General features: G+C 53.4%; 11 protein-coding genes across 11 annotated transcripts; 7 read left to right on the plus strand and 4 right to left on the minus strand.

The window, feature by feature from the left end:
- Positions 1–221: 221 nt before the first annotated feature.
- On the plus strand, positions 222–1110 carry C7974DRAFT_309509 (HAD-like domain-containing protein; the record flags this gene model as incomplete). The annotated part of the gene is made up of 2 exons (XM_046138224.1): positions 222–463; positions 513–1110. The coding sequence occupies 2 exons, from the start codon at positions 222–224 to the stop codon at positions 1108–1110; spliced, it is 840 nt and encodes a 279-aa protein (XP_045998305.1).
- Positions 1111–1656: 546 nt separating this feature from the next.
- C7974DRAFT_173923 (tripeptidyl-peptidase-like protein) lies at positions 1657–3944 on the plus strand. The gene is made up of 3 exons (XM_046136203.1): positions 1657–2075; positions 2182–2815; positions 2865–3944. The coding sequence occupies exons 1-3, from the start codon at positions 1896–1898 to the stop codon at positions 3875–3877; spliced, it is 1827 nt and encodes a 608-aa protein (XP_045998306.1). The 5' UTR covers positions 1657–1895; the 3' UTR covers positions 3878–3944.
- Positions 3945–4839: 895 nt separating this feature from the next.
- C7974DRAFT_392949 (carboxypeptidase cpdS precursor) lies at positions 4840–6788 on the plus strand. Its single transcript, XM_046141731.1, has 4 exons — positions 4840–5129; positions 5177–5481; positions 5531–5691; positions 5744–6788. The coding sequence occupies exons 1-4, from the start codon at positions 4940–4942 to the stop codon at positions 6711–6713; spliced, it is 1626 nt and encodes a 541-aa protein (XP_045998307.1). The 5' UTR covers positions 4840–4939; the 3' UTR covers positions 6714–6788.
- Positions 6789–6837: 49 nt separating this feature from the next.
- C7974DRAFT_392952 (pyridoxal-phosphate dependent enzyme-domain-containing protein) lies at positions 6838–8494 on the plus strand. The gene is made up of 2 exons (XM_046141732.1): positions 6838–7316; positions 7439–8494. Exons 1-2 carry the CDS (start codon positions 6989–6991, stop codon positions 8332–8334), a joined length of 1224 nt encoding a protein of 407 aa, XP_045998308.1. The 5' UTR covers positions 6838–6988; the 3' UTR covers positions 8335–8494.
- A 4-nt stretch (positions 8495–8498) lies between these two features.
- C7974DRAFT_174027 (uncharacterized protein) lies at positions 8499–9608 on the minus strand. The gene has a single exon (XM_046136205.1). The coding sequence runs from the start codon at positions 9388–9390 to the stop codon at positions 8614–8616; it is 777 nt and encodes a 258-aa protein (XP_045998309.1). The 5' UTR covers positions 9391–9608; the 3' UTR covers positions 8499–8613.
- A 1258-nt stretch (positions 9609–10866) lies between these two features.
- C7974DRAFT_174050 (uncharacterized protein) lies at positions 10867–13272 on the plus strand. The gene is made up of 2 exons (XM_046136206.1): positions 10867–11063; positions 11111–13272. Exons 1-2 carry the CDS (start codon positions 10914–10916, stop codon positions 13016–13018), a joined length of 2058 nt encoding a protein of 685 aa, XP_045998310.1. The 5' UTR covers positions 10867–10913; the 3' UTR covers positions 13019–13272.
- Positions 13273–13846: 574 nt separating this feature from the next.
- On the plus strand, positions 13847–15410 carry C7974DRAFT_174062 (uncharacterized protein). The gene is made up of 3 exons (XM_046136207.1): positions 13847–14137; positions 14192–14490; positions 14539–15410. Exons 1-3 carry the CDS (start codon positions 13986–13988, stop codon positions 15288–15290), a joined length of 1203 nt encoding a protein of 400 aa, XP_045998311.1. The 5' UTR covers positions 13847–13985; the 3' UTR covers positions 15291–15410.
- Positions 15411–16295: 885 nt separating this feature from the next.
- Positions 16296–17123, minus strand: C7974DRAFT_412528 (uncharacterized protein; the record flags this gene model as incomplete). Its single annotated transcript, XM_046143656.1, has 2 exons — positions 16296–16897; positions 16946–17123. The coding sequence occupies 2 exons, from the start codon at positions 17121–17123 to the stop codon at positions 16296–16298; spliced, it is 780 nt and encodes a 259-aa protein (XP_045998312.1).
- Positions 17124–17273: 150 nt separating this feature from the next.
- Positions 17274–17867, minus strand: C7974DRAFT_412529 (uncharacterized protein; the record flags this gene model as incomplete). The annotated part of the gene is made up of 2 exons (XM_046143657.1): positions 17274–17641; positions 17696–17867. 2 exons carry the CDS (start codon positions 17865–17867, stop codon positions 17274–17276), a joined length of 540 nt encoding a protein of 179 aa, XP_045998313.1.
- Positions 17868–21391: 3524 nt separating this feature from the next.
- Positions 21392–23306, plus strand: C7974DRAFT_174080 (cytochrome P450). Its single transcript, XM_046136208.1, has 5 exons — positions 21392–21477; positions 21538–21598; positions 21660–22711; positions 22766–22932; positions 22987–23306. The coding sequence occupies exons 1-5, from the start codon at positions 21427–21429 to the stop codon at positions 23138–23140; spliced, it is 1485 nt and encodes a 494-aa protein (XP_045998314.1). The 5' UTR covers positions 21392–21426; the 3' UTR covers positions 23141–23306.
- A 1437-nt stretch (positions 23307–24743) lies between these two features.
- On the minus strand, positions 24744–25894 carry C7974DRAFT_452900 (uncharacterized protein; the record flags this gene model as incomplete). Its single annotated transcript, XM_046145844.1, has 3 exons — positions 25346–25894; positions 24944–25296; positions 24744–24893 (listed from the first exon to the last, which is right to left on the minus strand). The coding sequence occupies exons 1-3, from the start codon at positions 25752–25754 to the stop codon at positions 24744–24746; spliced, it is 912 nt and encodes a 303-aa protein (XP_045998315.1). The 5' UTR covers positions 25755–25894.
- Positions 25895–26001: the final 107 nt, after the last annotated feature.

Raw genomic sequence — 26001 nt, forward strand, 5'->3', positions numbered from 1 at the left:
GTGAGTGAGGACAGAGCTCATTCTGACCCTTCACCTCCTGTGTGCTAATTTAAGGCAGGGCAACTGAAACCTATTACAGGGAGGCAGGAGAGCTTGATGATGATGCAAAGCTCTTTTACATGTCTAATCAATGCTTCAAGCAGATATCGATGACGTACCCCGCGCTAGGCACTACAGGACCCACTCTGGCGAGTAGCAATGCGATCCTGCATCAACACAGCATGCATACCATCATCACAAGAGCTGCTAGTCATCCCAGGTTCTTCTCCCTGGGCAAACAGTCGCTCTGTTTGTGGACGAGAAGGCTGGCAACGATGACACCTCCCATACGGCCTCGCAAATTCGCCCCGCTCAAGCCTGAGAAGAAGACCGAGGGTGATCCGCGGCCTACACTGAAGGGAATTGTTTTTGACGTGGATGGAACACTATGCCTGCCACAGAATTACATGTTCGGTGAGATGCGGTATGTGTGCGCTCGTCCATGGTGGCGGTTATCGCTAAACAAACCCCAGATCGGCCCTCGGCATTGACAAGGGCACGGATATCCTGGACCACATCTACTCCCTGCCGGATGCTGAACAGAATGAAGCTCAAGAGAAGGTCCGGGACATTGAACGTGCTGCTATGAAGAAGCAGAAGCCGCAAGCTGGCCTGGTCAAACTGATGGATTATCTGGATTCACGTGGCCTGAAGAAGGGCATCTGCACGCGCAATTTCGACGCGCCTGTGGAGCATCTCCTCAACACATTCCTGCCATCGTCGAAGTTCAGTCCCGTCATCACACGAGAGTTCCGCCCGCCTAAACCAGACCCTGCCGGTATTTTGCACATCGCGAAGCAATGGATGCACGAGGACGGTGGTGATAGTCTTATTATGGTGGGTGATTCCATCGATGACATGACCGCTGGCTTCCGTGCCGGTGCAGCTACTGTGTTACTTATCAACGACGTTAACAAGCACCTTGCTGAGCACCAGCACACGGATCTCGTGGTGAAGCAGCTCGATGACCTGATCGAGATCCTCGAGAACGGCTTTGAGGGTAGAGTAGAGGCTGACCAAGAGAACGTCGATGCGAAAGGGTTGGTAGAGGAAGCTGCTGAGAAGAGTTGAGTAGTATCCGAGAACAGCCGCCTTCAATACGAGATTTAAGGAGACAATGTAGTCTTGCATGCATGCAAGGCCCGCCGTGACGACGACTGGCACCGGATTCTGTGTCACACAAGTCACCAGCACCCTGCAGAGGTATTGACAGCATGCAGACACAACAGGGCGAACACCATCACCACATGTGATGGCTGAACACACAAAGGCTATGCATCCTCCTGGCTCGATTGGAGCTTTGTAGGCGCGCACGCGCCATGGTGGCGTGTCCTCTTTGCGCATCCATGATGACATCCTTGTGGGGAAGGTCGCCATTGCGCCGAGGCTTGAGTCCCATCCTCCAAAGCAACACCAAGCTTCCCAAGCATCCTCTACCAGCGCCAAATTATGTGATCTGCCTCGGCGGCATACACATCCCACACATTCTCCTCGCGTGCAGATCACACTGTGGTTTTAATGATCATGGTCACAATCACCTTCTCCACGGATGGTGTGTCCATGTCTCGCCACAATTTGCCTGCTAAAGCATCTTCAGGGGCACACCAATCACAAGCTGTGCCTTGACCCACACAACCACGTCGCACGGTTTCGCTTGGATTTTGTAACGAGGAGATCGTCCCTTGCACAAAGACCCCAGGCACAGTGAAACAACCGGTTCTCTGGGCACTTGCTTGCTCCTTCTTGATTCGGGGACTTTGTTTATCTCAATTCGGGACGACCGGGTACATGTAAACACTATATCTTCAACATGTCCAGCGTGTCGTCTTTTCCGTGCATCCCCTCAATCCGTCATCATGAAATACTCACTCGTTGCTGGCCTTTTGGCCGTAGCTAGCGTCAACTGCAAGCCGACTTCGCACATCGAGAGTGAGACAGTCCACGTCGAGAACCTGCGCTCGGTACCTCAAGGATGGACTGCAATTGGCGCTCCAGCAGGCAATCGCAAGATTCCTTTCCGTATTGCTGTCCGTTCGGTAAGCTACTTCCTCATACCGATAATCTTGGAATGCTTTCCAAGAACCGAACCCTTCACACGTGGGAAAGGGTGCACAAGAACTTCGTTGTATTGACTGCTTACAGGCTGATAACGACATTCTGGAGCGAACGCTCATGGAGATCTCGGATCCCAGTCATGCTCGATACGGGCAGCATCTCAAACGCGATGAACTCAAGGACCTCATCAAGCCTCGCGCAGAATCCACCAAAGCAGTATTGAGCTGGCTAGAGGCTTCGGGTGTCAGCTCTGATGACATCAAGAATGACGGCGAATGGATCACTTTCCACGCCCCCGTCGAGAGAGCCGAGTTGATGTTGAGCACCACTTTCAAGACTTACCAGAATGAGGTCCGTAGGGACGTGAAGAGGGTCCGGTCTCTAAGCTATTCTGTGCCCAAATCGATTCGCGACCACATCGACCTGATCGAGCCAACGACTCGTTTTGGCCAAATCAAGGCAGAGCGCAGTAATGTGCTCACACAGGAGGCTGCCCCATTCTCAGTTCCTGCAGTCGATGCCAGTTGCAACACTACCATCACCCCAGCTTGTCTTAAGGACTTGTACAACTTTGCTGATTACAAGATTGACGCCAAAGGTGCTGTGAAGCTTGGTGTGAGCGGCTTCTTGGAAGAGTTGGCACGCTACGCCGACTTGAACCAGTTTGTATCGACGTTCGCACCCAATGCGAGTAACAAATTCTCCATTATCCCAGTAAACGGTATGTGTACTGCTCCTAGAGACGCGGATCTTACTAACAATTGCGACAGGCGGTACATTGGATCAGAATGCCACTGACAGCAGTGTCGAAGCCAACCTTGACATTGACTACACAGCGGGTCTGGTAGACCCCAACATCGAAACGATCTTCTACAGCACCGCTGGTCGTGGCATTCTGGTACCTGATCTTGATCAGCCAACGGAAGCCAACAACGACAATGAGCCGTACCTCGACTTCTTTACTTATATTGCTGGCCTTCCTGATAATGAGCTGCCACAAGTCCTTACCACCTCTTATGGCGAGGATGAGCAGAGTGTGCCCGCTACATATGCTCAGAAGGTGTGCGATATTATTGGCCAGCTCGGTACCCGCGGTGTATCCGTCATCTTCAGCAGTGGAGACACGGGTGTTGGCTCAGCCTGTCAGACCAACGACGGCAAGAACACAACTCGCTTTTTGCCCATCTTCCCTGCATCCTGCCCCTACGTCACCTCGGTTGGAGGCACCTACAAGGTCGAGCCTGAGCGTGCCGTCGGCTTCTCCTCAGGCGGCTTTTCAGATCTCTGGGCGCGCCCCGCGTACCAGGACGTGGCTGTTGGTGCATATCTCGAGAAACTCGGTAGCCAGTGGGAGGGTTTGTACAACCCTGATGGACGTGGTTTCCCAGATGTCGCTGCGCAAGGCCAAGGCTTCCGTGTCGTTGACAAAGGCCGCCAAATCTCGGTGGGAGGTACTAGCGCTTCCGCACCTGTTTTTGCCTCCATCGTTGCACTCTTGAACAACGCCCGTCTCGCCGCCGGTCAACCTGCGCTCGGTTTCCTGAACCCATGGATTTACAGCAAGGGCTACCAGGGACTCACAGATATCAAAGACGGAGGCTCGACTGGATGCACTGGCAGGTCGATTTACTCGGGCCTGAAGGCACCTCTCGTGCCATACGCATCCTGGAATGCGACTGTCGGCTGGGACCCGGTTACCGGGTATGGCACCCCTGACTTTGGCAAGCTTCTCGAGCTGTCCCAGGACCAGTCTTACAGCGTGCCTGAGAAGTTCCGCGCATAAGCTTGTTCGCGAATAAGATGCCAGTCATTGTAACGTTCCTAAGTAGCATAGCAAACCGAACGTGGTTATGTAATCTGAAATACTTTTATTGACCCAGCAATTGGAAAAGAAAGTGACATTTAGAGGCACTAGTGCATAAACGCCACTCATCCGTCACCGCAAGCGACCATGCCTAAACCTTCTACACACCTCCGTCAAGCCTCATCAGCAACGGTCTTCCTGCTCTTCCGCAGCGTTAATCACCACATGCCATTACCAAACAACTCACTGTCTCGCCTTAAGTGTTAGCCTGCGAAGGCCTTTCGCCGCCAATCCTGCGAGCTGCCTCATTCGGTTAATGCGCCTGTCTTATCTACGACAAGCATTGGCCATGAAGCTTGAGCCGTCTCTCACCGTCGTAGCGAACCACGCTCTTCTGGAAGCACCGGCCTGTCCGTGTTATTTGAGTATCTTGGCTATCGCTATTACCGGCACAGCGAGTCGCATCGCAGCGTACACGAACTTTGCCTGGGATGCAAAGACCCGGCTGAGCTGATTGGCCGCTCCCAAAACACACAAATCGCAAAGACTCAATGAACCTAGATCAAGGGTGTGGAGGGAACGGGTTCGGCGTGTGGGCCCGGCTCTTCAAAGTGGTGGGGCTTGGTGAAGCTTTTTCGAGATGCTTTTGCCCGCGGTTCGACACGATTCTGATCAACATTGCTGTCGCACGAGTCCATGAGACAACGTTGTTCTCGGCCTGTCTCAAAGATCAGGAGATCAGCTTGAAGTAATACCTACGCCAAGCTGTCCAAAAGAGCAAGCACATACAAGCTCAACGCCCATGACTCTGGGGCGCAGAAGACTTGTGGAGTATCACTATGTCCTGCCTAATGCGGTATGAAGCTTACCGTACTCAACCCGTCAAGGTCTGTGCAGTACACCCGTAGATAAATGTCGCAGTTCGGGAGTAAGCGCCGAAGTGACGTCGATACCTGATTGTGGCCCGAAGTTATATGAAGTCGAGCGCGTCCGCGTTGGTAGTTTCAGCAGCTTCAAAGTCAATTGTCACGAACGACCAACATGCAGCTCATTACCTCTCTTTTGGCCATTGGTGGTCTTGCGACCAGCGTTGCGGCCCGCAACCCTGGCAGGTCTGTTGGCAAGAAGTTTGATCTTCCTAGGCCACAGCTCCCTCGCAATGTGCAGCATGTGAAGCGCCAATACACTGTGAATGAGACAATGCCCATCATCACAGCTCCCGCTGCTAAGAGTAAGGATCACTGTCCCTACTCAAAACTGATATTAACAGTGTTGTAGAGTTCGCCGTTAATGGTACTGCTGGTGCCATCCCCGATGTCGACTTCGACATTGGCGAGTCGTATGCTGGATTGCTGCCAATCAGCTCCAAGACCAACGAGACTTCTGAGCTATACTTTTGGTTCTTCCCTTCGAACAATCCGGATGCTGGTGATGAGGTCACAATCTGGCTGAACGGTGGTCCTGGGTGCTCTTCCCTCGAAGGCTTCCTGCAAGAGAACGGTCCCATCAGCTGGCAATATGGCAGCGGAGCTCGCGCAGTCTACAACCCCTGGAACTGGGCGAACCTTACGCATATGATCTGGGTGCGCGCCTTTAATTTCCATCTTGCATACTCTCTCTGACTTGTTGTAGGTCGAACAGCCAGTCGGCACTGGTTTCACCCAGGGTACACCCACCGCCACTAGCCAGGAAGAAGTTGCTGCACAATTCCTTGGCTTTTGGAAGAACTTCATGGAGACCTTTGAACTTACCGGCAAGAAGGTCTACATTGCGGGTGAATCTTACGCTGGACGGTGCGTAAAAAATCTAGTCTTTCATCACATTTGCTTTGCTGAACGAATACAGATACGTCCCTTTCATTGCAGATGCCATGCTCAACGCCAACAACACCGATTTCTACGACGTCAAGGGTGCGCTGATCTACGACCCTAGTGTTGCTGAAGATGTTCTGCTTGAGGATATCCCAGCTGTTCCTTTCGTCGATCGCTGGTCTGGGCTGTTCAACCTGAACGAGACTTTCACCAAGGAAATCCATGACCGCGCCGACAAGTGTGGATACACAGAGTACATTGAGAAGTACCTGACGTTTCCTCCAGTCAGCAAGCTCCCTACTCCTTCCCACAATGCCTCGGAGCCCGAGTGCGCAATCTGGGGAGACATCTTCAACGCTGTCATGCTGACCAACCCCTGCTTCGACGTCTACGCAGTCGCAACTACCTGCCCTCTTCTCTGGGATGTGCTTGGCTTCCCCGGCTCGTTCGACTACCTCCCTGCGGGTGAGGAAATCTACTTCAACCGCACTGCTGTCCAGAAGGCCATCAACGCCCCGATTCAGGAATGGGCTGAGTGCTCTAACGGAGTTCTTGACTCCGACACATCAGCTCAATCCAGCTGGGAGGTCATTCCCCGCATCACTGACAAGCTCGACCGCTTCGTCATTGTTCATGGCGAGCTCGACTTCATCCTTTTGTACAACGGAACTCTCATGACCATTCAGAACATGACTTGGGGCGGCCTGCAGGGTTTCCAGGAAGCTCCCAAGGACGCCTTCTTCGTGCCGTACCACGATGACCTGAGCTTGACCAGCTTGAGCGCTAAGGGCGTGATGGGAACTACACACACTGAGCGCAAGCTCACCTGGGTCAGCCAGGCTTTGTCCGGACACATGGTTCCCCAGTACCAGCCCAGCAGTGCGTACAGGCAGGCTGAGTTCCTACTCGGTCGTATTCCCAGTCTCACATCCACTGAGCCATTTACCACACTCAGGGGCAACTCGACTGCGAAGAGGGACCTTGGTGCTATGCGCAGCTACTAGGATATTAGATGGAGACGACTTAATGATGTAATATGTGGTGTCTCTGGCACCTAAATGAAAGGACATTCCTTCTAAGTCTTCTGTGACTCAATGCAACTGTGCCCCAACCGCTGCTTTTCCGGCGCTAACCGGCAGCTGTTCCGCCTCATGTACCCCACGATAACCGCCGCCCTTCGCCCCGCCGCGCCCTACTACATCAACACCGCGTGGCCCACCATGACATTCGCTCGCATTGCATCATCTCCGCGCCCAACTGGTGCACCAAAAACCGCAAAATGTCGACCATAGACCTGCCATTGACGCGCGAGTCCATCGGCGCTGCGCATACCCTGATCAAATCACACATCCACTCTACGCCAGTGCTCACCAACACCACCCTCTCAAACCTCGCATCGACGCCACAAACCCCGGAAGCACTGAAGGGAACACCATGGGAGGGTCAGGAGCCTGCGAACCCCAAGATCAGGTTGTTCTTCAAGGCGGAGAACTTCCAGAAGATCGGGGCATTCAAGGTCAGAGGCGCATTTCATGCGGTCTTGAGGCTGGTCGAGGAGAAGGGAATTGAGGAGGTTAGGAAGAAGGGAGTGGTCACACACAGCTCCGGTATGTCTGCTCTCTGTTCGGCTGTCAGATGTGGTGACGCAAAGGGGAAGGCGCATCCAGCGTCTCGTCCCGACTTCACAACACCCACGAGTGCCCTTACAATGCTAACGTTCTCCTCATAGGCAATCATGCTCAGGCCCTCGCTCTCGCTGCCCGCATCCTCTCGATCCCCGCCCACATCGTCATGCCCTCCATCTCCACATCCAGCAAGATCTCTGGCACCCGCGCGCAGGGCGCCATCATGCACTTCTCCGGCTCCACGGCCTCCGAGCGCGAAGCCGTCGTCGCAGAAGTCATGAAAGACACTGGCGCGACCCTGATCCCGCCATACGACCACCCGCACATCATGATCGGTCAGGGCACCATGGCACTGGAAATGGAGCAGGAGGTCGCGAAGCTGCTGGAGGAGAAGCCGGAGCTCAGCGCCCACTTCAAAGACGGGCAGCAAGGAGGCAAGGTACTAGACGCTCTCATCGCGCCCTGCGGCGGCGGGGGCATGCTCTCCGGCAATGCGATCTACTTCCACGGCACGCCCACGCGCGTCTTCGGCGCCGAGCCGGAGTTCGAGGGCGCCGACGATGCGCGCCGCGGTGTCGCGGCCGGCGAACGCATCACCTCTGTTAAGACGCTCACCATTGCGGACGGGCTGCGCACAAACCTTGGCCCGCATACGTGGAAGGTCATCTCGGACAAAGAGTATGTGGCTGGCCTGTACGCAGTCACGGAGCAGAACATCAAAGACGCGATGCGCCTCGTGCTCGAGCGCATGAAGTGCTTCGTCGAGCCTAGCGCGGTCGTCGGCCTGGCTACCGTGCTGTACAACGAGGAGTTCAGGAAGATGGTGGAGAAGGAGGCTGGCGAGGAGGGCTGGGATATTGGGTTGATTTTCAGCGGCGGCAACACAACTATCGAGGCTATCGTGAAGATGTTTGGCAACGTTGGAGAGGATGAGAAGCAGAGGGAGGCAGGCGTGGTAGGTGCCGACGGCAAGAAGGAGGTTGAGAATGTTGCGGGGTGAAAACGGGGAGGAGCCGTGAAATTCCGTAGGAGCGCCCGGAGGCTCTTGTTGCGCACAGGGCGCTCTACTAGGGGCGAGATGCTGCTGTATGCTGGCTACACACGATTGATGCAATGAGATCACGTAACTATCAAGGATCATATGACAACTCAAGTGAAACCATGGTATTGACGTTGTTGTTCTGCAACAACATGTAGAATCCTATCTTGTGGCCACACGGCCAAAGCACACGATGTACATGTTATTTGAGGGTGCTAACCACAAGCCAGCAGCACACCCCTACCTGCGAACAACAACAATCATCTTCCTCACCTCCGCCTCCAGCTCCGGCTTGAGCGCAACCTCATCCTTCTTGGTCACAGTCAGCTTGATCTCGTCCGCCGAGACGACGAAGTTGACCTCGTCCAGGGCGCGGAAGAAGTCGGCGTCGGCGGGGAAGTGGGCGAAGTTGGTGCGGATGTGGAGGTCGAGGAGGCGCAGGCGAGAGAAGCCCGTGTCGGGGTTGGTCAGGTGAAGAAGAAAGCGCGCGGAAGGGCAGAACTCGAGCATCTGAGCGCCGGTCGTGACCTTGCGGATTTTGCGGCCGAACTGGTTTACGGGCGTTTTTGGCAGGCCGGGCTCCTCGGTCCAGAAGTAGTTCTCCAGCGTGATCTCGACGCGCATGGAGCGCAAGTGGTGGCGCAGATCGCGACGGGGAATTGGAGGAGGGATGGAGGTGAGGTACTCATTTTCCTCGTGGTACTTGCTATGCTTGGCGAAGACGAAGTGGAAGTTCTCGTAGAAAGCCTCCATGAAGAAGCCGGTGAAGTCGATGGAGACGTTGCGAATCCTGTTGATTGCAGAGTGTTGGTTGAGGATCTTGAAGGTGTCTGGATTGATGGCTTTGTTGAACCTTGACTTCGCGGGGAACAAAGTCAGGACAAGGAACTTGAAGATCTGGTAGAGGAGCTCATCAGGAAGACGCGACAGGTGAGGGCCAAGAGCTGACACAACGGCCGGAATCTCAACGACCTGTTGCATTGAAGCTGGGGTCGGGGTGTCCGACTGAGCACTCATCTTGATGGAGGTAGTGGAACGAGATAGGAAAATCTTGCTGGATCAGGAGTTGAAAACAGAAGAGTAATCGAGAGCTGGGAAAGCTGAAGACGGGGCTGAGCCTCCCTTAAGTAGGGAGCCTCTGTAGCAGTGCGCTCCCAGCCCACCGAGCATGGTACTCTCATCGTGAGTTGAATGGATGTCGGAGTGCAGTCATCTTGCCATTTCGAGGCCTGTAGGGTAGTGAACGCAAGACTCAGGCTAAGGGAGGCGCATCGTGATTCGTCACAGCCACTGGCGCCGACGGTCGTGGAAGGGGAGTCCCCTGTCTAGCCGGTTCCGCACTGCTTTCCTGTCCTCGTGGCTGCAGCGCTCGACCTCCGATTGGCACAGCTAGGAGTGATCGTGAAGCCAAGGGAGACCCGACAGCATGCACTGTGTCGGGGGCCCTTCATCTTCATCGCGCTGCCCTGATCACGCAAGCGGGTAGCCGGGATCGTGGGTCCAAGGCTGTCGGAAGCTCCACTTGGCGAGCACCGTGCATGACTTGACTTTGAGCAACTCGAACGTGGCGTTGCGGGGGCGACAAGCCTGTTGTCCCCAACGGATTGTCGGGTGAGCAGGTAGCAGCGCTGATTCTGGCCAGATCCAGCATGCGAACGAGATGACTGCAGAGAGATCAATCAACGCAGAGAGTACAGCGGTAGCCTTGTGTACACTACGCGTTTTGTTTGCAGTGGTGACTTGGTGTGCAAGGTATCGCAAGAATCGTTCGCAATTGTCCTATGTGGAGGGTATTGCGTTTGACTCCTCATCGAATAGGTAGGAATCTGCGAGAGGTTTGAACCATTCGCGTATTCTGAATGGATAGGGGTGTCTATTCATGTGTACACAAGATGCGGTGGCTGTTGCTGTGATGACATAATCTGGTGACATGGGCGACTGGCGCCATATTTCGCGCTCTGCACGAGGACGGCCAGGTCAAATGTAGACACCAAAGGACTGTGAGATAGAAGTTTCGAGTTTGAGGTAAACTCAACATGCCTGGGGATGGTCAGTACACGTTGAAAGACCGTGAAGTACTAGAGAGGCAGACATAGACTGCTCATATTATGAGAGTCGTGGCTTCACCCAAAAAAGGGAGTTTATATACGAGAGCCGTGCTAGTTATTACTGATTTTATACCTGGGCTTCTATGACTGCAGGACTGCAGCGTGGTTCCTCTGCAGCAGGGCGTTTGCCTGTGTTGAGGTGAGACGAGTCAAATGTGTACGTAGCTGGCTTGCTTGCATGAGCGTCCGATCGACCTGTACGTACTACACACGACCAGCTGCAAAGCCACATGTAGGCTTGGGCTGCCGAGCTTTGGTCAGAACGCTTTCGGTGATGGAGCTGTGGTGTTGAAGTCGACGTTGCGATGCACGTGCTTCGGCCCGGATGCGGTTGGTCGCCCCGCAAGCGACGCCAGGCCAGTAAGTCACCGCAGAGCAGTCCAAACCTCTCTCACCTCTAATGAGCTATCGGACGAAGGCATTGACAATGCCATGACCAAAAGGCCTCACGACAGTATAGCCGCCTCGCCGTATGCAGCACCTTCCGGTCGGCACACTTCCCACGATGCTGATGGCGACGGGAGTCACGAGGATGGCGAAGAATCATCGCTGAAGAAGCCGCGATTCTTCATGGCTACTCTGGTAGGGTGACTTTTCGTTCCAAGCAGTCGCTTTGCTGATCTCTTTAGGCGTGCGATATATGTCGATCCAGGAAGACACGATGTGACGAAGACCGACCAAAGTGTGGTTATTGTCGAACTTTGAACCTGGAGTGTACCTATCAAACACCTCGTGCCACGAAGAAGGACCAGTCGATGACAGTAGCCATTAATGCTATTCGTCGGCTCGAAGCCAAGATTGAAGACTTGACGGCTGTGGTGAATGCTTCAAAGAACACCCCTTCGGCGCCGACGCCGATACCGCAGGCCTTGGACCATCGTTCTCCAATGTCGACTCTCTCGCAGCCAAGTCCAAGAAACGATGCACAGGGGCCGCTTGTGCCACGTCATGATCGACTGAGCGTCCACGAATCAGCTATGTCGCCACAGGCTGCGCCGACACCAGGCAAAAGCCCATACGCGGCACCGGATGCGCAGATGAAGGTACCGCTTTCGTTCAGCCAGCATCGAGTCACCGTCTGGCCTGCAGTCAAGCAAATCTTGCCCTCGGAGTTTGTTGCAGCATGTGGGGAATTGCCTCAGGACTACGTTGCCGACATTGAAAGTCACCGAGCGCCATTGCCGATACACATTAATCGGCCAATCGGCACGCACCCAGACTCGTGGCTGATGGACTTACCGCAGTCTGTCGTGAAGGGAATTGCCGATGCTTACTTTGCTGTGTTTCATCGCAATTCACCCATTCTTGACAAGTTTCATTTCTACTCGAACACTCTCGGCGCGGCTGTAGAGACGGACTTTGGACCTGATATTGCATCGTGCCTGGTGCTAGTAGTACTCGCCTTGGGCTGTCTTGCAGTAAAGGCACACGAGGAGGGAAATTTCGCTTTGCCGTCGCGATTCGGCGCCAACGGCGGTGGCTTCGTTCGTCCAGACTGGTATGAGCTCGTTGTGGACGATGAGCCAGGGCTGAAGTTTTTTAACGAAGCCCGGAAGCGGTTTGGCTTTCTCATGACACAGAATGGGTTGCAAGCGGGGCAGTACTACATGCTCTCCACGCTGTACTACGCGCAGACTCTACGACCAATGGACTCGTGGACGACTGTGAACAGAGCAGCCTTGTGTTGTACAAGCATCCTTACGCGTTCGGAGGCCATCGACTTTGATGAGTGGGAGGGAGACATATTCTCTCGGTTATTCTGGAACACACTGATGTACGAGACTGTAATTACACAGGAGCTGGATACCTTACCTCACAGTGGACTCCTCGAGTTTGAGCCTGACATACCCCTGCCGAAGTTCACGCCCTGCCCTCGACCGAAGACGTCCATCTCTGGACTCGTTACGGACGAAGACGAGTCGTTGTTCAACTTCCACTTTCTTGCTCAGGCGGCACACAGGATTATCCTTACCCGAGTCAAGCAGAACATATACTACTATGCCGCGAAGGAGGCCTTCCCGGGCGCTGGCATCACGGCCGAAATGCACCATCAGCTCGAGCAATGGCGCGCAAACTTACCACCAACTCTACAATTTGTGGACAGCGAAAGCGCTGACAACTCACCCAGTCCTGCGCATGTCATTGCGAAGGCTATGTTGCGCAGTCGCTATCTTGTTGCGAAGTTCCATATTGGTCGACCGTTCTTGTACAAAGCGTTACACGCGCCGGAATACACCAACGACGCGGAGTATCGGGAAGTACGAGAGGGGCTTCGGGGCGGTATGTTCTGGCCAACCACAATGGGTCTCTGCACACAGATGCTATCAGCCTTACCGATCAAATTCGGTTGGTGCTGTCAGTGTTTCGGACAGGTGCTGCTGTTCCACGCCGTTGCGCGGTCATCAGACGCAAAGCTGAGAGAGACGTTACCTGAAGGCTGGCAAGAGTGGGTGCAAATAATGATGGTACTCATCGAGAAATGCGCCAGGCAGAGCCCTGGTATCGCAAAGGATTTTGAGTTGCTCAGCCTTTTGTAAGGTTCGGCTAGAAGGCATTACAAGCATGTACTGTTGCAAGTAAATTTACACACCCTTGAACCGAGCCTGATCATCTTACACACGACGATCGTTGGGATATTACATTTACGACGAAGCTACTGAATATCCCTTAGTCTCGTTCTATACGAGGGTATTGCAAATACGACCGTGGCTGACTGGATGCGGCATCTGTGTCGCAAAGGCATGGAACTGCGGCCCTCAAGCAAAGTAGCGTCTTCTTGGAGCGCGTTCCTCGAGCGCGTTCATGATCTCGTTCACAGCGTGTTGCAATGCGACACGCCTAGTCGCTGGTTGTGACGAGGCAGATGTTTCAGGTGTTGTTGCGGAGGATTACGCGTCGATCGGATCATGCCAGGTATAAATTTAGCCCGTTACGAGGGCGGCTGACGGGCTAGGCGGGCACACTCTGTTTGTACCGAAAAGCTTGGTCGTCGGTGATGCAGATGCTCCAATCCTGGCCCAAAATATTAGCAATCTTCGCAGGTGTCACAGCAACGGTTTGGCGTGCAAGTTACTGTCGCTAGCCTTCAGCCTCAAGCCGAGAAGGTGCTCAGTTGAGGCGGCCGGGGCGGCACTTAGCGGCGTTAAAACGGCCGCTTTGCCCGAAGACGCGTATCGTCATCATAACGGCAGCAGATCCCTGTCGATCTAAGGCTCGAGGAAACATCCAGGAGGGTGGCTTTGACACTTGTTGCGCCGGCTGCACCTGCAGCTGCTCTTCGCTCTTTCTCTTTCTCTTCGCTGTATACCCCTTGATCCCTACAATTGCTTGCCAATCCCACCGTCACTTGCTCGCGTTGTCAGGTGTTCACTTGAGGCGCACGCAGATGCAAGCCCGCCTACACTTTATCCGTCAACTCCAACGGTAGCGAATCACAGCCTGCGCTGCCCGAAGACGCTCTCTCGAACCGGCCTGTCATTATATCGCCCCGCACAGTACCACAGTATGGGGGACTACTCGTACCATTCGTTGGCGACCATGGGGCAGGGTCGCTGGCGGCGGCCACTCTTTATCGCGATACCGATTGTGCTGCTGCTCGTCATCTACAGCTCGAGCTTCACATATACACCGAACAGCGCGACAGAAACCCAATTGAAGTAGGCAGCGTCCCGGCGGTCTATACGCACAAGCTAATTGCAGTCTGTCAACAGCTTCCCATCCACGCACACGTCACCGCTCGGCGAAGATGATCTTTCCACGTCCGCCATTATTAAAGCTCTCTACGGCCCCATCCTACATCCGGTCGACGCCGCGAACTTCACCGACGAAGACGGCGATGTGTACCACCTACATGACACACCGAAGTTTACAAAGAAGCTGGGAAAGAAGGTGCTTATCTTGGACATCGACAGCAGGCCGCTCACTGGTGAGGGCCAGCTCATGAGCAAGGAACTGAAATGGAAGGGCATGCGGCCTCTCGCTGCAGGCATGCTCAGCCATTACATGTTCGGTAGGCAGTACCAGTTTCTCACTGCTATGCACAGCTGACATACGACAGCCGCCATCCATGGCTACGACTACCGTTTCATCCGCGCACCAGACTACGTCGATCGTTGGGGCACCTGGGTCAAAGTGCCCCTGATGAAGGAGGCTCTTAAGACGCACGACTACATCGTCTTCATGGACTCAGACGTCATGTTCCACTACCCGCATCTGCCGCTCGAGTGGCTGTTGAACTACTGGAACATGACCGACGACACCCTTGCCATGATGTCCATCGATCCCAACGAGCCGCAGAACTACGATGCTAAGGGCAACCGCTATCTCAACACCGGCTTCGTCATCGCCCGCCAGAGCCCGCGCACGCAAGAGATGTACAAGGCCTGGGCCGAGTGCCCGTCCGAGACAAAATACAAGGGCTGCGCACGGTGGAAGCAGGACTGGGCGCACGAGCAGGCTGCTTTTGGCAACTATCTGCGCTATGATTACGATCGGCCAGACGACATTCGTGTTCTCCCCTGCGTCGAGGCGAATGGCGCGCCCGAGGCCGAGAGCCGTGGTGGATGCAAGGGCGTCTTCGTCAGGCACTTCTGGGTCGACAAGAACCTCGTTGCTAAGAATCTGGCGGAGACGGTCATGCAGTCCTTTTTACCCAGACTCCATCAGCTGTATATGTCGACGGCGAGCGAACACATCGTCGATGCGAAGGGCTTCAAGCTGGAAGGCGCAGAATTGGTCGAATTAACAGAAGAGGAGAAGGAGACTCGAAAGAAGGAGGGCGTCAAAAATCAAAAGGACGAAGGCTTTTAGACGAGCTGCGCGCTCGGTCAGACACATCATCCCGGACGTACAGACTTTGCGCCAGAGAGCGCGTTGCACAGCAGCCATCACGCAGGTCTGGGCAGGATCCCAACCCTCCCGCGGCTGAAACGAGACCCGGAAAAACTGTTCATTCAACACCACATACATAACCTGCTCGCCGAGACACGACCGCGACTGTCGGCACCTACGCTCCACTCGCGATCAACACCGAGCACAAAAACCAACATCATGACGGCAGCTCAAACGACTTGGATTACGAGACCGCAAGTCGCGTATTGCATCTACGATTCTTATAATTGTATGTTAGGGAAGGGCCGGCCTAGGCCTCAGGCGTTTCACGGCAGCGTTGGACATTATTATCGCATACTGGCATCACATAGACGCTCCACGGTAGATACGGAAAACATGGAGATTCATTTCTGGTTACATAGTTGAAGCGCAGGCAGCGTTCAAGCGTGGCATTACATAGACCCGCTAGGGATTGCAAATACAGCATGTTCGAATCAGCGTGTTTTAGATGGACTACCAGACATGTGACTGGATTGTTCGTGTGCTCGCTGCTTCCCTCGTTTCCTACGTCTTGCTCGTCGTTACGAAGTCCCAAACTTGGTGTGCTGAGCTGCTCTTATTGTCCAGTGTTGATTGAACTGCAAGGTTGTCAGTAGAACTCATTGGAGGTGAGACGTAGGTAGTATTGATTTGATTTGATTTGATTTGGATAAGATCCAGGCCTATTGAGTGGTGACTGAAAGAAACTCGCCTCCCGAGGGGCTCGTCAAACATGTGAGATCAGGGATACGGAGGTGATCCTCGGGATCTTCCAGTTCACAGTTCCCGGTGGTAGTACCCCAGGTTCGGCGGGAGGCCTTCCCTGAGGTAGTTAGGTGTCAAATCCTCCGCCAATTGAGAGAGACGCAGGTAGACTGTGAAGATGATCACGCCCCTGTGCTTGCCTGAGGAATCCGTTTCTTCGTCTTCCAAGGCCTCCCATCGTCAAGCTCCCAACTCAGTTTCGTTCCCAGTCAGGATACCTTGCAGCACTTCGGCAATCTCCACTTGACAGATGCCACTCTGACAACCTTCTATGTCCACCACCACAGCCACATCCTTGGCTTTGATATCCGCCGTCCCGTACGCAAGGATCTGAATCGTATCATTCAGCATGTGACACTGACATATATCTTTCAAGAAGTCCCATGATGTGTAGCGTTGCCCCAAACGGACATGGAGCACCAAGCTCTTCAGCGAGGTGAACGTGCGCTGCCATTCAGTTCGTTTCTTAACCCCGCCGTCTTCGCGCATGTACTGGAAATATCGTTCACCCCTCCGGCGCTCGTCGAGGCGAAACATGAAGTTCCACAGACTGCTCTGGTGGAGGAACATACGGCCGGGCTCAAGCTCTCTGTAGTTAAACCACCGGTGAGTCAACTGCTGCTTGAGACATGTGGTCAATTCGACAACCAGGCGTTGTATAAGTCGGGCTTGTTGGACGCGGGGTCGGAACATGGAGACACGGGCTTCAGATACGCGGCCACCGGTTCTGATGCCGGTCGACAGGATGTTCGGAGTGATGGTGAACGTGTTTGATTTATAGTCTAGCAGGGGTGTTAGCAAAGGCGTGAACAAGACTTCGGAAGACGGACAGGTATCGATGGCGAGCTGTGTGAGCTCTTTGTTGCGCGTGCCGATGAGAGAACTTAGCTGGCCAGTGTGAAGGTTCTCGACATGGCGTGAATGCGCGATCGGAGACTCCTCGTGCAGTGCGTGCTGGAGGACTTCGAGCTTTAGCTCTATAGGAAAGTCTGGCCACTGCTGGAACATGTTGGGCAATTTGCAGTGTTGAGGATGTGGCAGGTGTGCGATAGTAGAATTGAAGTAAAGGTATCTCGGTCTAAAGTCATGTTTGGCTACGTCAAGCTAGTATTACCTTCACTCAATCACATCTGATCCGCAGAAAACGCACTCAACCCACTAGCTGCATCGTTTCTCAAGCAACCGGTTCAGCCTAGCCGATCTGTTCAGCGCCGTGCGGTGCATCGCCCAATACAAGCCGTGCGAAGCTGGACCTTCGTCAGGAGCTGACTCTTCCGACGTTGAGCCTTGCATGGAGTTCAGCTCGTCCAGTTCATCTTCATCGCTCTGGAAAGCCGAGTCTTGGAGGCAGACACCCGAGTCTGCTCGCGACATAGAGACCTTGGTCACTGGTGCTGGTGGAGCTGTCTCATCGATAAGTCGCTTCATCATGAGAGCATGCTTTGTGCGAGGCCGGAAGACCTTCGTCTGAAGAAGGCGTTTGTATACTGTTTCTGGCTTGACAACGAATGTGTTGGAGGTGTAGTCTGGAATTCTCGTTAAGTTGCTGAGATATATACCGCGCAGGCCACTGGACTTACACGCTTCGAGAGACAGTTGCACCAGCTGCATGTTCTGAGTACTGATGAGTACTTCCAAATCTCCCCAAACGAGGTTGTCGAGATGCGTAGAGCGATCGATGGCTTCAGTCGAGCGAAGGTGATGTTGAAGGATCTCGAGCCGCACCCGTGTGGGCAAGCGTGTCCACGACATGTTGGCGAAGTTTCTGGCTGGAGAGAAAGTGTGAGGATGTTCGGAAGGTTGTGGACGAGGCCAAGATACATGTGTAGGGAAGGCGCGGTTCAGGGACCGAGCACCATCAGTCGCGCTTAATCTTGTTGTATGAAAATATTTCAAGACCCTTTCACTCTCTCCGAATTTTGCATTGCACAACGCAGGGCGATTTGACACCATTTAGAACCAATGACTACCCTACACCGAGTGTAGTGAAGACTAACCTTCACAGAAGGCAAAGTTCGCCGTCCAGGGCTTGGTTCGTGAAGCATCAGCCCTAAAAGAGTTCGACAATACTCGAGTTGCCATTTGTAGGAGTTGAAGTGGCTCAGGACAGGGTCATACCTCAACAGTTTTCTCTTCTCGGTACCCTCTGCTGCAAATCTGCGTGAAATCGCGCAAGAACAGCTTACAGGAGACGCCCACTCTCTATGTTAAAATCTCGTTGCGATCAACGGGTTTCCCCTGTGAATCATGACAACTGCATGCATCGTCTCGCAACAGTAAAGCTTGAATGCCTTTATATGAACGTAGATATATTGAGCGCGTAAACGAACATGCAACGTGCTCTTTTTAGTTCTTGATAGAGATCAAGAAGTCGACGCCATGCCATTTGTGCGAAGCCTGTGGACTCAGATGTAGACCAGCTTTTCCGGCGGAAATCCAATTTTACCAAGACTAGAGTGTCGACCTCTTTCAGTATCGTACACTTGTAGCCCCTTCATCAGATCCAGTCCGTTATCTAGACGAGAAGACTCGAATCCATGTATCTCGATCGTGTAACAAACCAGTCGTACTGAAGATCACAGGATACCAAGGGGTAACAGATGTACAGATCGTAGGGTTAGATCCCTTTTAGCTATATTCCGCATACTCGGTGTACTAGATCGATGCTTACACAGAAGACACTCTTGTGATACTCGACCGTCGCTGCGGTATAGAAGAGAGATCTGGAGCCGACAGCCTGGTGTCGAGCTAACTCAACTGTCTCTCTCCTAATCGTAGAATACTGTCCAGCGGTAAATAAGTTGCGCGCACTGAGATAACCAAATGCATCAGTAAGGAGTCAGAGCGTTGATTCGTGTATGAGAAGATGTAGAGCTTCCGTAGTGACGTTGACTTGCTCTTACAGCCTTTCATCCCTATGCCGAACATTCATTGGCGACAGTCTTTAGTGTCCAGACTTGCCTGCTTTTGAGAGCAAACGGAGTGTATTACATAACCGAAACGTCAGTCTCACCCTCACCTTCACCCGTCTACTCGCTTAGCAAGCAGGCAGCAGGCGTTCTTGTATATCGTACCTCTTCTACTCTCCTTTATCTCAACACATTCCAACCCATCGAGTCAAACAAACTCGAATCAAACAAACTCGAATCAAACAAACTCGAATCAAACAAACTCGAATCAAACGAACTATCACGCAACCACCGCGATGCTCGGACTTCGCCTAACCATCATCCTCGGCGTGATGCTGGCCCTGGTCGTTAACACTGCCATTGCTCGGTCTGACAACAAGCCCGCTCCTTCCTGTGAGACTTGCTTTGCCAGGGTCGATGACTGCGTGAAGGTGCGTGCAGTACCCACTCCCATTGCGCACACGGTATGCTGATGTGAATACAGACGTGCAAGGACCAGAACAAGTCCAACTGCCAGTTCCGCTGCGATTGCACGATCTCTCATCAACACTTCTGCCGTATGACATGCAAGATTGGCGGTCCAGACCATGGCTGCCCGGACTTCTAAGCTTCAGAGATAGTGTCGCGGAAGAGCATGAGGAGGTAGGATGGAGTCACTCAGAGGAATTTGGAGTAGCTCAGGAGCGCCTCCATCAGCACGGTGGCACTCAGAAGAGCATCTCAAGTTATCAAGCACGTGGCACATGACTCAGCCGCTCTAGGAGCTGGAGGAACGTTTCTCCACAAGTTACGCTCCCTATATAGATCCGTGGTCCAATACATCGATCACCTGAATACGCTCTTGGCTTCTCGATCCCTTCACAGATAATTAATATGATACACATTTACCAGTTCAGCCGGAACGCTGCCTTTCCAGATCCGAGGCAGCGCACAAGCGCAAAACCATGCGCGACCCACACGTTATTCCACCCCACATTCTCTTGTCTTCAACCTCCAATACCTACCGTCAGAAGAGTTCTTACGGGAGGCTTATCAGGATTGAGATGGCAGCATGTCTCTGCAAGATTGCCTAGGTAGCAGGCATTACTGGTACAAGGGGAGAGCATGAACGAGCGAGAATACGAATCCCCACTGCGGCTCTTCGGGAGGCAGTTGTGGGGCAGGTCGTATCCGCACTCATTCGTATTCGTGCCTTATCCTTGTATCTGCTTCTTGGGCCGTATGGAATCGCGCGTAGGATCCTCGTGAAGACACAGGAAGGGCCGTCTCCAAGCCATGCAATACATTAGGTACCTAACAACAGCTCTTTGGCCCCGACGTCCAAGCTCAAGATCTGGGACAGCTCCCCAGGTACATTCACTCGCAAGGCAAGAGGACTAGCTACAGGAGTTGCTGGCAAGGGCGCACCCACAGCGCACCGTCTTCGTTGGCTTCGTGAGCTACAGTGACCTACAACGCGTCATTCGAGGTGCTTGGCGTAAGCGCAGGTGTGATCGTCGCAATTTACCAGGGGGCTTTTGTCACATCACAGGCAAACACTGACGTCCAAGGCTACTGGCAGCACTGAGGCGTCAAGGTATGGTGAACCAGACCTGTATCGTAGCTCAGGGCATATCTAGGGCACGGTACGGCGCGGCATAGCGACTGGTTCATTGTTCAAGATAAACCTTTACTTGCGACAAGACCCGTTGTCAACCCAGGGTGAGCTGCAGTGTGCTGCGGTGTGTTGGGATGTGCTGGGATGATCCCCATACGCTACTGCACCCTGCGCGGACAAAAGTGCGGGTGTGGATGCGGGTGTGGATGCGGGTGTGGCGCTCGGAGACCGAGTAGCCCAAACATCCGAGACGTAACGGTCCAGATAGCTAATTGAAAGCTTTCGATTGATTAAGTCTGTCCTCTGCTGTCGCTCTAGGGGTTTTAGCAAGCGGGAATCCCCACTCAACAGAACGGCTGCTAGCAGATCAGCCCCAATTAGAAAGATCCAGCGCGCGGGGGAAGTGCTCCACCTACCTTTGGATTGTGGGACTCAGTAAGTATCGTACTACATACCCCACTCATTGGACATGTAGTTGGGGCCACAAGCCCGAGCATCATATTGAAACTGCTGCTCGTCTCCACGAATGAACGAGCGTTTTGAAGCTGCTCCTCACGATCGAACCAATGAACTGGTGTAGCAAATGATGTGACTCTCGGATCTTCGTTTATCACGAGTAATCAACAAAACCAGAGTGCCTACCGACATGGATAAGACCGGATAACAATCTTCCCGTCGTCCGTTCTGTGTTTTCTCGTGCTCATTACGACATTGCATAGACTATTACATATAAAGGTATGTTTGAAGAATGCCAAAGTTATCTCTGTCTACGCTCTTCGTCGTCACCTCCTCAATCTTTCCAAATATGGATCGTGTTCACAATGTGCTCCTCGCAGCCCAATATCTTCTGTTTCTGGTACCAAGCCCTACCATATCACCCGGAGAACAGTGTGACTAAGTAACATCTGATCTACAGCTAGTTCTGAAAGTTTCAATTACTGCAATCTACAACATCTATTTCCATCCTTTAAGTAAATGTAGGTTCACACTTCTCAAGTGTTACGTGTAAGGTTGTACTGATCTACGAGTCTCAATCAGATCCCGGCCCGAAGCTTGCAGTCGCAAGTCGCTCCTTCTGGTCCCTTCTCGTTATAAGTGGCTATCAACCGCAATGGATCCACAAACAGCACGAGATCTATGGTGAAGTTGTACGCGTAGGGCCTGACCGACTATGTTACATCAACCCACAAGCCTGGAAAGACATCTACGGCCATCGTACAGGTGGGCGCCCGGAAAACCAAAAAGATCGACGCTTTACCGAGACAGAGGTCAACGGTGAGGACAGCGTCCTATCTACGCCAGATGTTGCGACTCATGGACGTGTGCGAAGACTCTTCGCCAATGCCTTTAGCGAGAGGGCATTGAAATTACAAGAGCCTTTGATTAGAAAATATGTTGATCAGCTTATCGAAGCGATCTCCCGGTCGACCAAAGAAAACAAGGACTCTGGTATGGACATGGTCAAGCTATTCAATTGCTGCACCTTCGACATCATGGCCGATCTTACGTTCGGTGAGCCACTCGGGATGCTCACGGAGTCTGAGTACACTCCATGGGTGAAGAAGGTCTTCGCGAGCATAAAGATCGGAGCATTTTTCATGTTGCGCAACGAATACCCTCTTTTGAAACCCATTATAGAAGGGCTACTACCCACGTCACTCCGCAACAAGCGGAAAGCGCACTTCGAACACTCAGCCGAGCGAGTAGATCGACGTCTTGCGGCCGGAAACCCAGAGGGTAAAGCAGACATCTGGAGCCTCGTTCTCGAGAAGGGGAAGGATCTGGTCAGCCTCGGCCAGATGCATGCAAACGCATCACTTTTCATGGTGGCAGGCACCGAGACAACGGCAACAATGCTCAGTGGACTTACCTACCACCTCCTGAAGGATACAGATAAGCTGAAAAAAGTTGCCGACGAGGTGCGAGCGCTTTCTGAGGAAGATCTTTCACTGGAACGGCTGCCCCAACTACCCTATCTGAACGCATGTTTCGAAGAAGCCCTCCGCGTCTACCCTCCAGTGCCCATCGGTTTACCTCGTGTCACTCCAAAAGAGGGTACTGAAATCTGCGGAAAATGGGTCCCTGGAAACGTATGTCCCACCTGTCCTATTTGTATATAGGCGACGATACTGATTCTTGATTAGACCCGCGTCACGGTTACACAGTGGGCCTCAAATCATTCTCCTTTGAACTTTAGGGATCCTGATTCGTTCCGTCCCGAGCGATGGCTCCCGGATAGCGGTTATGACACGGACAACAAGGGCGCAATGCAGCCCTTCTCCTATGGACCACGCAACTGCCTAGGCAAGAAGTAAGTCTAATCATAATTCATCATTGCGATCAAATACTAATGTAACAAACTCAGCCTGGCATATCACGAGATGCGGATCATCTTTGCAAAAGTAATGTGGAATTTTGATCTTGAGTTGTGTCAGGGGAGTGATGGATGGCCAGATCAGAAGGCGTGGAACCTTTGGGACAAACCGCAGCTTTTGTGCAAAGCCAGGTCCATTCGTTAATGCTGGAGCTTGTATTGATCGTGTTAGCCTTAAGTACTGCGACAAACCCGTAGTAGTGTGCTGTTAGCCGCAATGTACCTGCGATAAAAGTTAGGAGTAGCTTAAGTCTAAGAAGCCTTAAGCAGTATAAAATACTACTCTATCAAGTGCTATAGTACTATATAATAAGAGCTTAGGTACTGACTAGTGTTGAATTAACTTCGAGGCTTACAATGGATTAAGTGTCTATCTGGGCGAGCGGCGATGGCACGATGGCGCAGGCAGGACACCCAACGAGGTGCGTAAAGAGCTGAAGAGCGATTAGAGAAGGTAACCGCTAGACCGAAAACCCATCAGAACGCGTTAGCTAGAGGATGGGAATAACAGCAGAGCTGTCGAGATCGTACTGGGGTCGGGATGATAAGAGCATGGATTCGCGCTGGTGAGGAGAATATGAACGTGCGAACGGCGAAGTTGAAGTCTAAGCGAGTATGGCTCTCAAGGTGATGTCAGTAAGGCAATAACAGCGAGGTTATGGCGGGGTTATGGCAGGATCGTGATGTCATGGTGGCCGGGCAAGGGCCACACGGGTGGGGCGAGATGGACCGGCGGGGTCAACAAGCGAGGTGGGCTGGCAAGGTCGGCTGGCGATGGTACGACTAGAGAAGTGGAGTGGCGAGCGAAAAGAGGCTGGTGAGGTCAACTGGCAAGACCACTGGGTAGCAACGGGCGAGGTGGACTGGCGAGGTGAACTGGCAAGGTAGAGTAGTGAAGTGGCCTGACAACGAGTAGACTGGAAAAGTCAGCTGGCGATGTTGCGGCAGACATTGTTGCAACGGGCGATATGACCGGGCGAAGTGGATGGACGGGCGAAGTGGATGGACGATGTTGCGACGGGCGATGTGGACAGACAATACGGGCAGGCAATGCGGGCAGGCAATGCGGACGGGCAATGCGGACGGGCGAAGTAGACGGGCGGGCGATGTGGCCTGGCGATGTGTAGGCGGGCGATGTGAACGGGCGGGCGAAGTGGACGGGCGAAGTGGACGGGCAGAGTACGATAGCCTGGCAGAGTGTCCTGGCAAAGCATCCTGGCGAACTGACCGGGCGAAGTGACTGCCAGGCGAAGTGACTGCCGGGCGAAGTGACCGGGCGAAGTAGCCGGGCGAAGCGGACACGGACGGGTGAGGTGGACGGAAGACCTGGCGAACTGACCGGGCGATGTGGACGGGCGATGTGGCGAAGTGTCCTGGCGAAGTGTCCTCGCCTGATAGAGCATCCTGATAGAGCATCCTGATAGAGTCGACGGATAGAGTCGACGGGTAGAGTGCCTGGTAGAGTGCCTGATAGAGCATCCTGGCAGAGCATCCTGGCAGAGCCTCCTGATCCTGATAGAGTGCCTGGCAGAGTCGACGGATAGAGCGCCTGATAGAGCCGCCGCATGGACCGCTGTGTTGTGATACCCCGCCTCATGGTGTCGCAACCGGCACCGCTCTTACCATGAAGCACGGGAAGGAACGACACTGAACGAGAAGCACCCCACACCTTGAAGCCGCGACCCCGCATGATATTGCAGCTAGTCGCTAAAGCTATGGTGTTTCGATTCTCCACCCTGTTTTTGAGGCTACGACCGCGCTTTTGGCAACGTGTACCCGCCCATGTCATCGAAGAACTTGCCACCCTTGGCCATAATGTCTGAAATGTCCTCGCCCAGCCACTCTCTTGTCAACTCAGTTCTCGCTGTTTCAATCTCCTTTATGAAACTCCCTGCGACCTTCAGGATGCGTCAGCGATGCGCTCGGAAGACCTGCGGTCGGCACTCACCATCACACTGTGGCCTTTCCTCGAGGGATCTGTACTCGTAGCCACGATAGCATCAGCAACACCTTCGACGGTGTTCGCAGGTAATCCTCTCTCCCTCCACTGCTCTGAGTAGCCCGTAGTAATGTAAGTAGGGGTGAAGAACGGCGCCACTACGTTGACGCGCACACCAAGCTCACTTGCTTTTCGCTGCGATGCTCGAGCCAACCCAACGACGCCGTGTTTTGACGAGATATACGACACCACGCCGGTGCCGCCAAAGTACCCTGATGTCGAAGCAATCAGAACCACAGACCCTCGTGCCCCGTCGGCATCTGGCGGATTCGACTGCATCGCGTGCATCGCCAGCCTGAGTGCTATTCTGCGTCAGCCTTCTGGGTCTGATTAGTGGAGGAACACAAGTACTGTTCATGGAGCCCTTCAGATTGACGTCAATGATCCTGCTCGCCTCTGTCGGCTCTTTCAGCTCGCCGCCCTCATCTTCTTCGAAATCGAAGAAACCTTTGCTTTCCATCAATCCAGCATTCGCGACTACAACGTCAACCTGCCCGAACCTCTTCTTTGTCGTCCGGAATAAGCTGCGCATAGCTTGCCAGTCTGTGATATCAGTCTCATGGAACAGTGCACGATTGGGGTCTGGCAAGGAGGCTATTAGAGATTCGGCAGCGCCACGAGCAAAAGCAAGATCTGCTATCACCACATTGCAGCCGTGCGCATGGAAGGTGAGTATGGTTTGAGCGCCAATACCTCCTGCACCACCGGTGACAATAACCGTCTTAGGGCGTCCAGAAGGTAGGAGGAAGGCGGACATCATGAGAGCGGGGTTCAATTCAAAAGTGTCGTCTGTGGAAATGATTGATCGTGGGTTTCAGTCAGCCGTGTCAGATCAGTCTACATTGTATAACGTTGGATCCCGAGCACCTCGCGCAGGATGACTGCAGCGATGATGTCCGGAGGATGGGTCGGGGAGACTTGCAGAGGTCCGGTGCGAGGGGAATGTTACCCCGCACGCATGGTGGACGCATTCGGTCTGCGACCCACAGCAATCCTCATGTCAAATA

Source organism: Boeremia exigua (assembly GCF_020726555.1).
Source record: "Boeremia exigua strain MPI-SDFR-AT-0100 chromosome Unknown C7974scaffold_5, whole genome shotgun sequence".
Taxonomy (NCBI): Eukaryota; Fungi; Ascomycota; class Dothideomycetes; order Pleosporales; family Didymellaceae; genus Boeremia; species Boeremia exigua.

What these genes read in the sequence shown, in the direction of transcription:
- C7974DRAFT_174050 (XM_046136206.1), top strand. Translation starts at nt 10,914, where the DNA reads ATGACCAAAAGGCCTCACGACAGTATAGCCGCCTCGCCGTATGCAGCA. An exon ending in GATTCTTCATGGCTACTCTG is followed by an intron (nt 11,064 to 11,110) that starts GTAGGGTGACTT and finishes TGATCTCTTTAG; the next exon opens with GCGTGCGATATATGTCGATC.
- C7974DRAFT_173923 (XM_046136203.1), top strand. Translation starts at nt 1,896, where the DNA reads ATGAAATACTCACTCGTTGCTGGCCTTTTGGCCGTAGCTAGCGTCAAC. An exon ending in TCCGTATTGCTGTCCGTTCG is followed by an intron (nt 2,076 to 2,181) that starts GTAAGCTACTTC and finishes GACTGCTTACAG; the next exon opens with GCTGATAACGACATTCTGGA. An exon ending in CTCCATTATCCCAGTAAACG is followed by an intron (nt 2,816 to 2,864) that starts GTATGTGTACTG and finishes CAATTGCGACAG; the next exon opens with GCGGTACATTGGATCAGAAT.
- C7974DRAFT_392952 (XM_046141732.1), top strand. Translation starts at nt 6,989, where the DNA reads ATGTCGACCATAGACCTGCCATTGACGCGCGAGTCCATCGGCGCTGCG. An exon ending in AGTGGTCACACACAGCTCCG is followed by an intron (nt 7,317 to 7,438) that starts GTATGTCTGCTC and finishes TTCTCCTCATAG; the next exon opens with GCAATCATGCTCAGGCCCTC.
- C7974DRAFT_174080 (XM_046136208.1), top strand. Translation starts at nt 21,427, where the DNA reads ATGGATCGTGTTCACAATGTGCTCCTCGCAGCCCAATATCTTCTGTTT. An exon ending in GAAAATGGGTCCCTGGAAAC is followed by an intron (nt 22,712 to 22,765) that starts GTATGTCCCACC and finishes ATTCTTGATTAG; the next exon opens with ACCCGCGTCACGGTTACACA. An exon ending in CGCAACTGCCTAGGCAAGAA is followed by an intron (nt 22,933 to 22,986) that starts GTAAGTCTAATC and finishes TAACAAACTCAG; the next exon opens with CCTGGCATATCACGAGATGC.
- C7974DRAFT_174062 (XM_046136207.1), top strand. Translation starts at nt 13,986, where the DNA reads ATGGGGGACTACTCGTACCATTCGTTGGCGACCATGGGGCAGGGTCGC. An exon ending in GCGACAGAAACCCAATTGAA is followed by an intron (nt 14,138 to 14,191) that starts GTAGGCAGCGTC and finishes GTCTGTCAACAG; the next exon opens with CTTCCCATCCACGCACACGT. An exon ending in GCTCAGCCATTACATGTTCG is followed by an intron (nt 14,491 to 14,538) that starts GTAGGCAGTACC and finishes GACATACGACAG; the next exon opens with CCGCCATCCATGGCTACGAC.
- C7974DRAFT_392949 (XM_046141731.1), top strand. Translation starts at nt 4,940, where the DNA reads ATGCAGCTCATTACCTCTCTTTTGGCCATTGGTGGTCTTGCGACCAGC. An exon ending in ACCTTACGCATATGATCTGG is followed by an intron (nt 5,482 to 5,530) that starts GTGCGCGCCTTT and finishes GACTTGTTGTAG; the next exon opens with GTCGAACAGCCAGTCGGCAC. An exon ending in GGTGAATCTTACGCTGGACG is followed by an intron (nt 5,692 to 5,743) that starts GTGCGTAAAAAA and finishes GAACGAATACAG; the next exon opens with ATACGTCCCTTTCATTGCAG.
- C7974DRAFT_174027 (XM_046136205.1), bottom strand. Translation starts at nt 9,390, where the DNA reads ATGAGTGCTCAGTCGGACACCCCGACCCCAGCTTCAATGCAACAGGTC.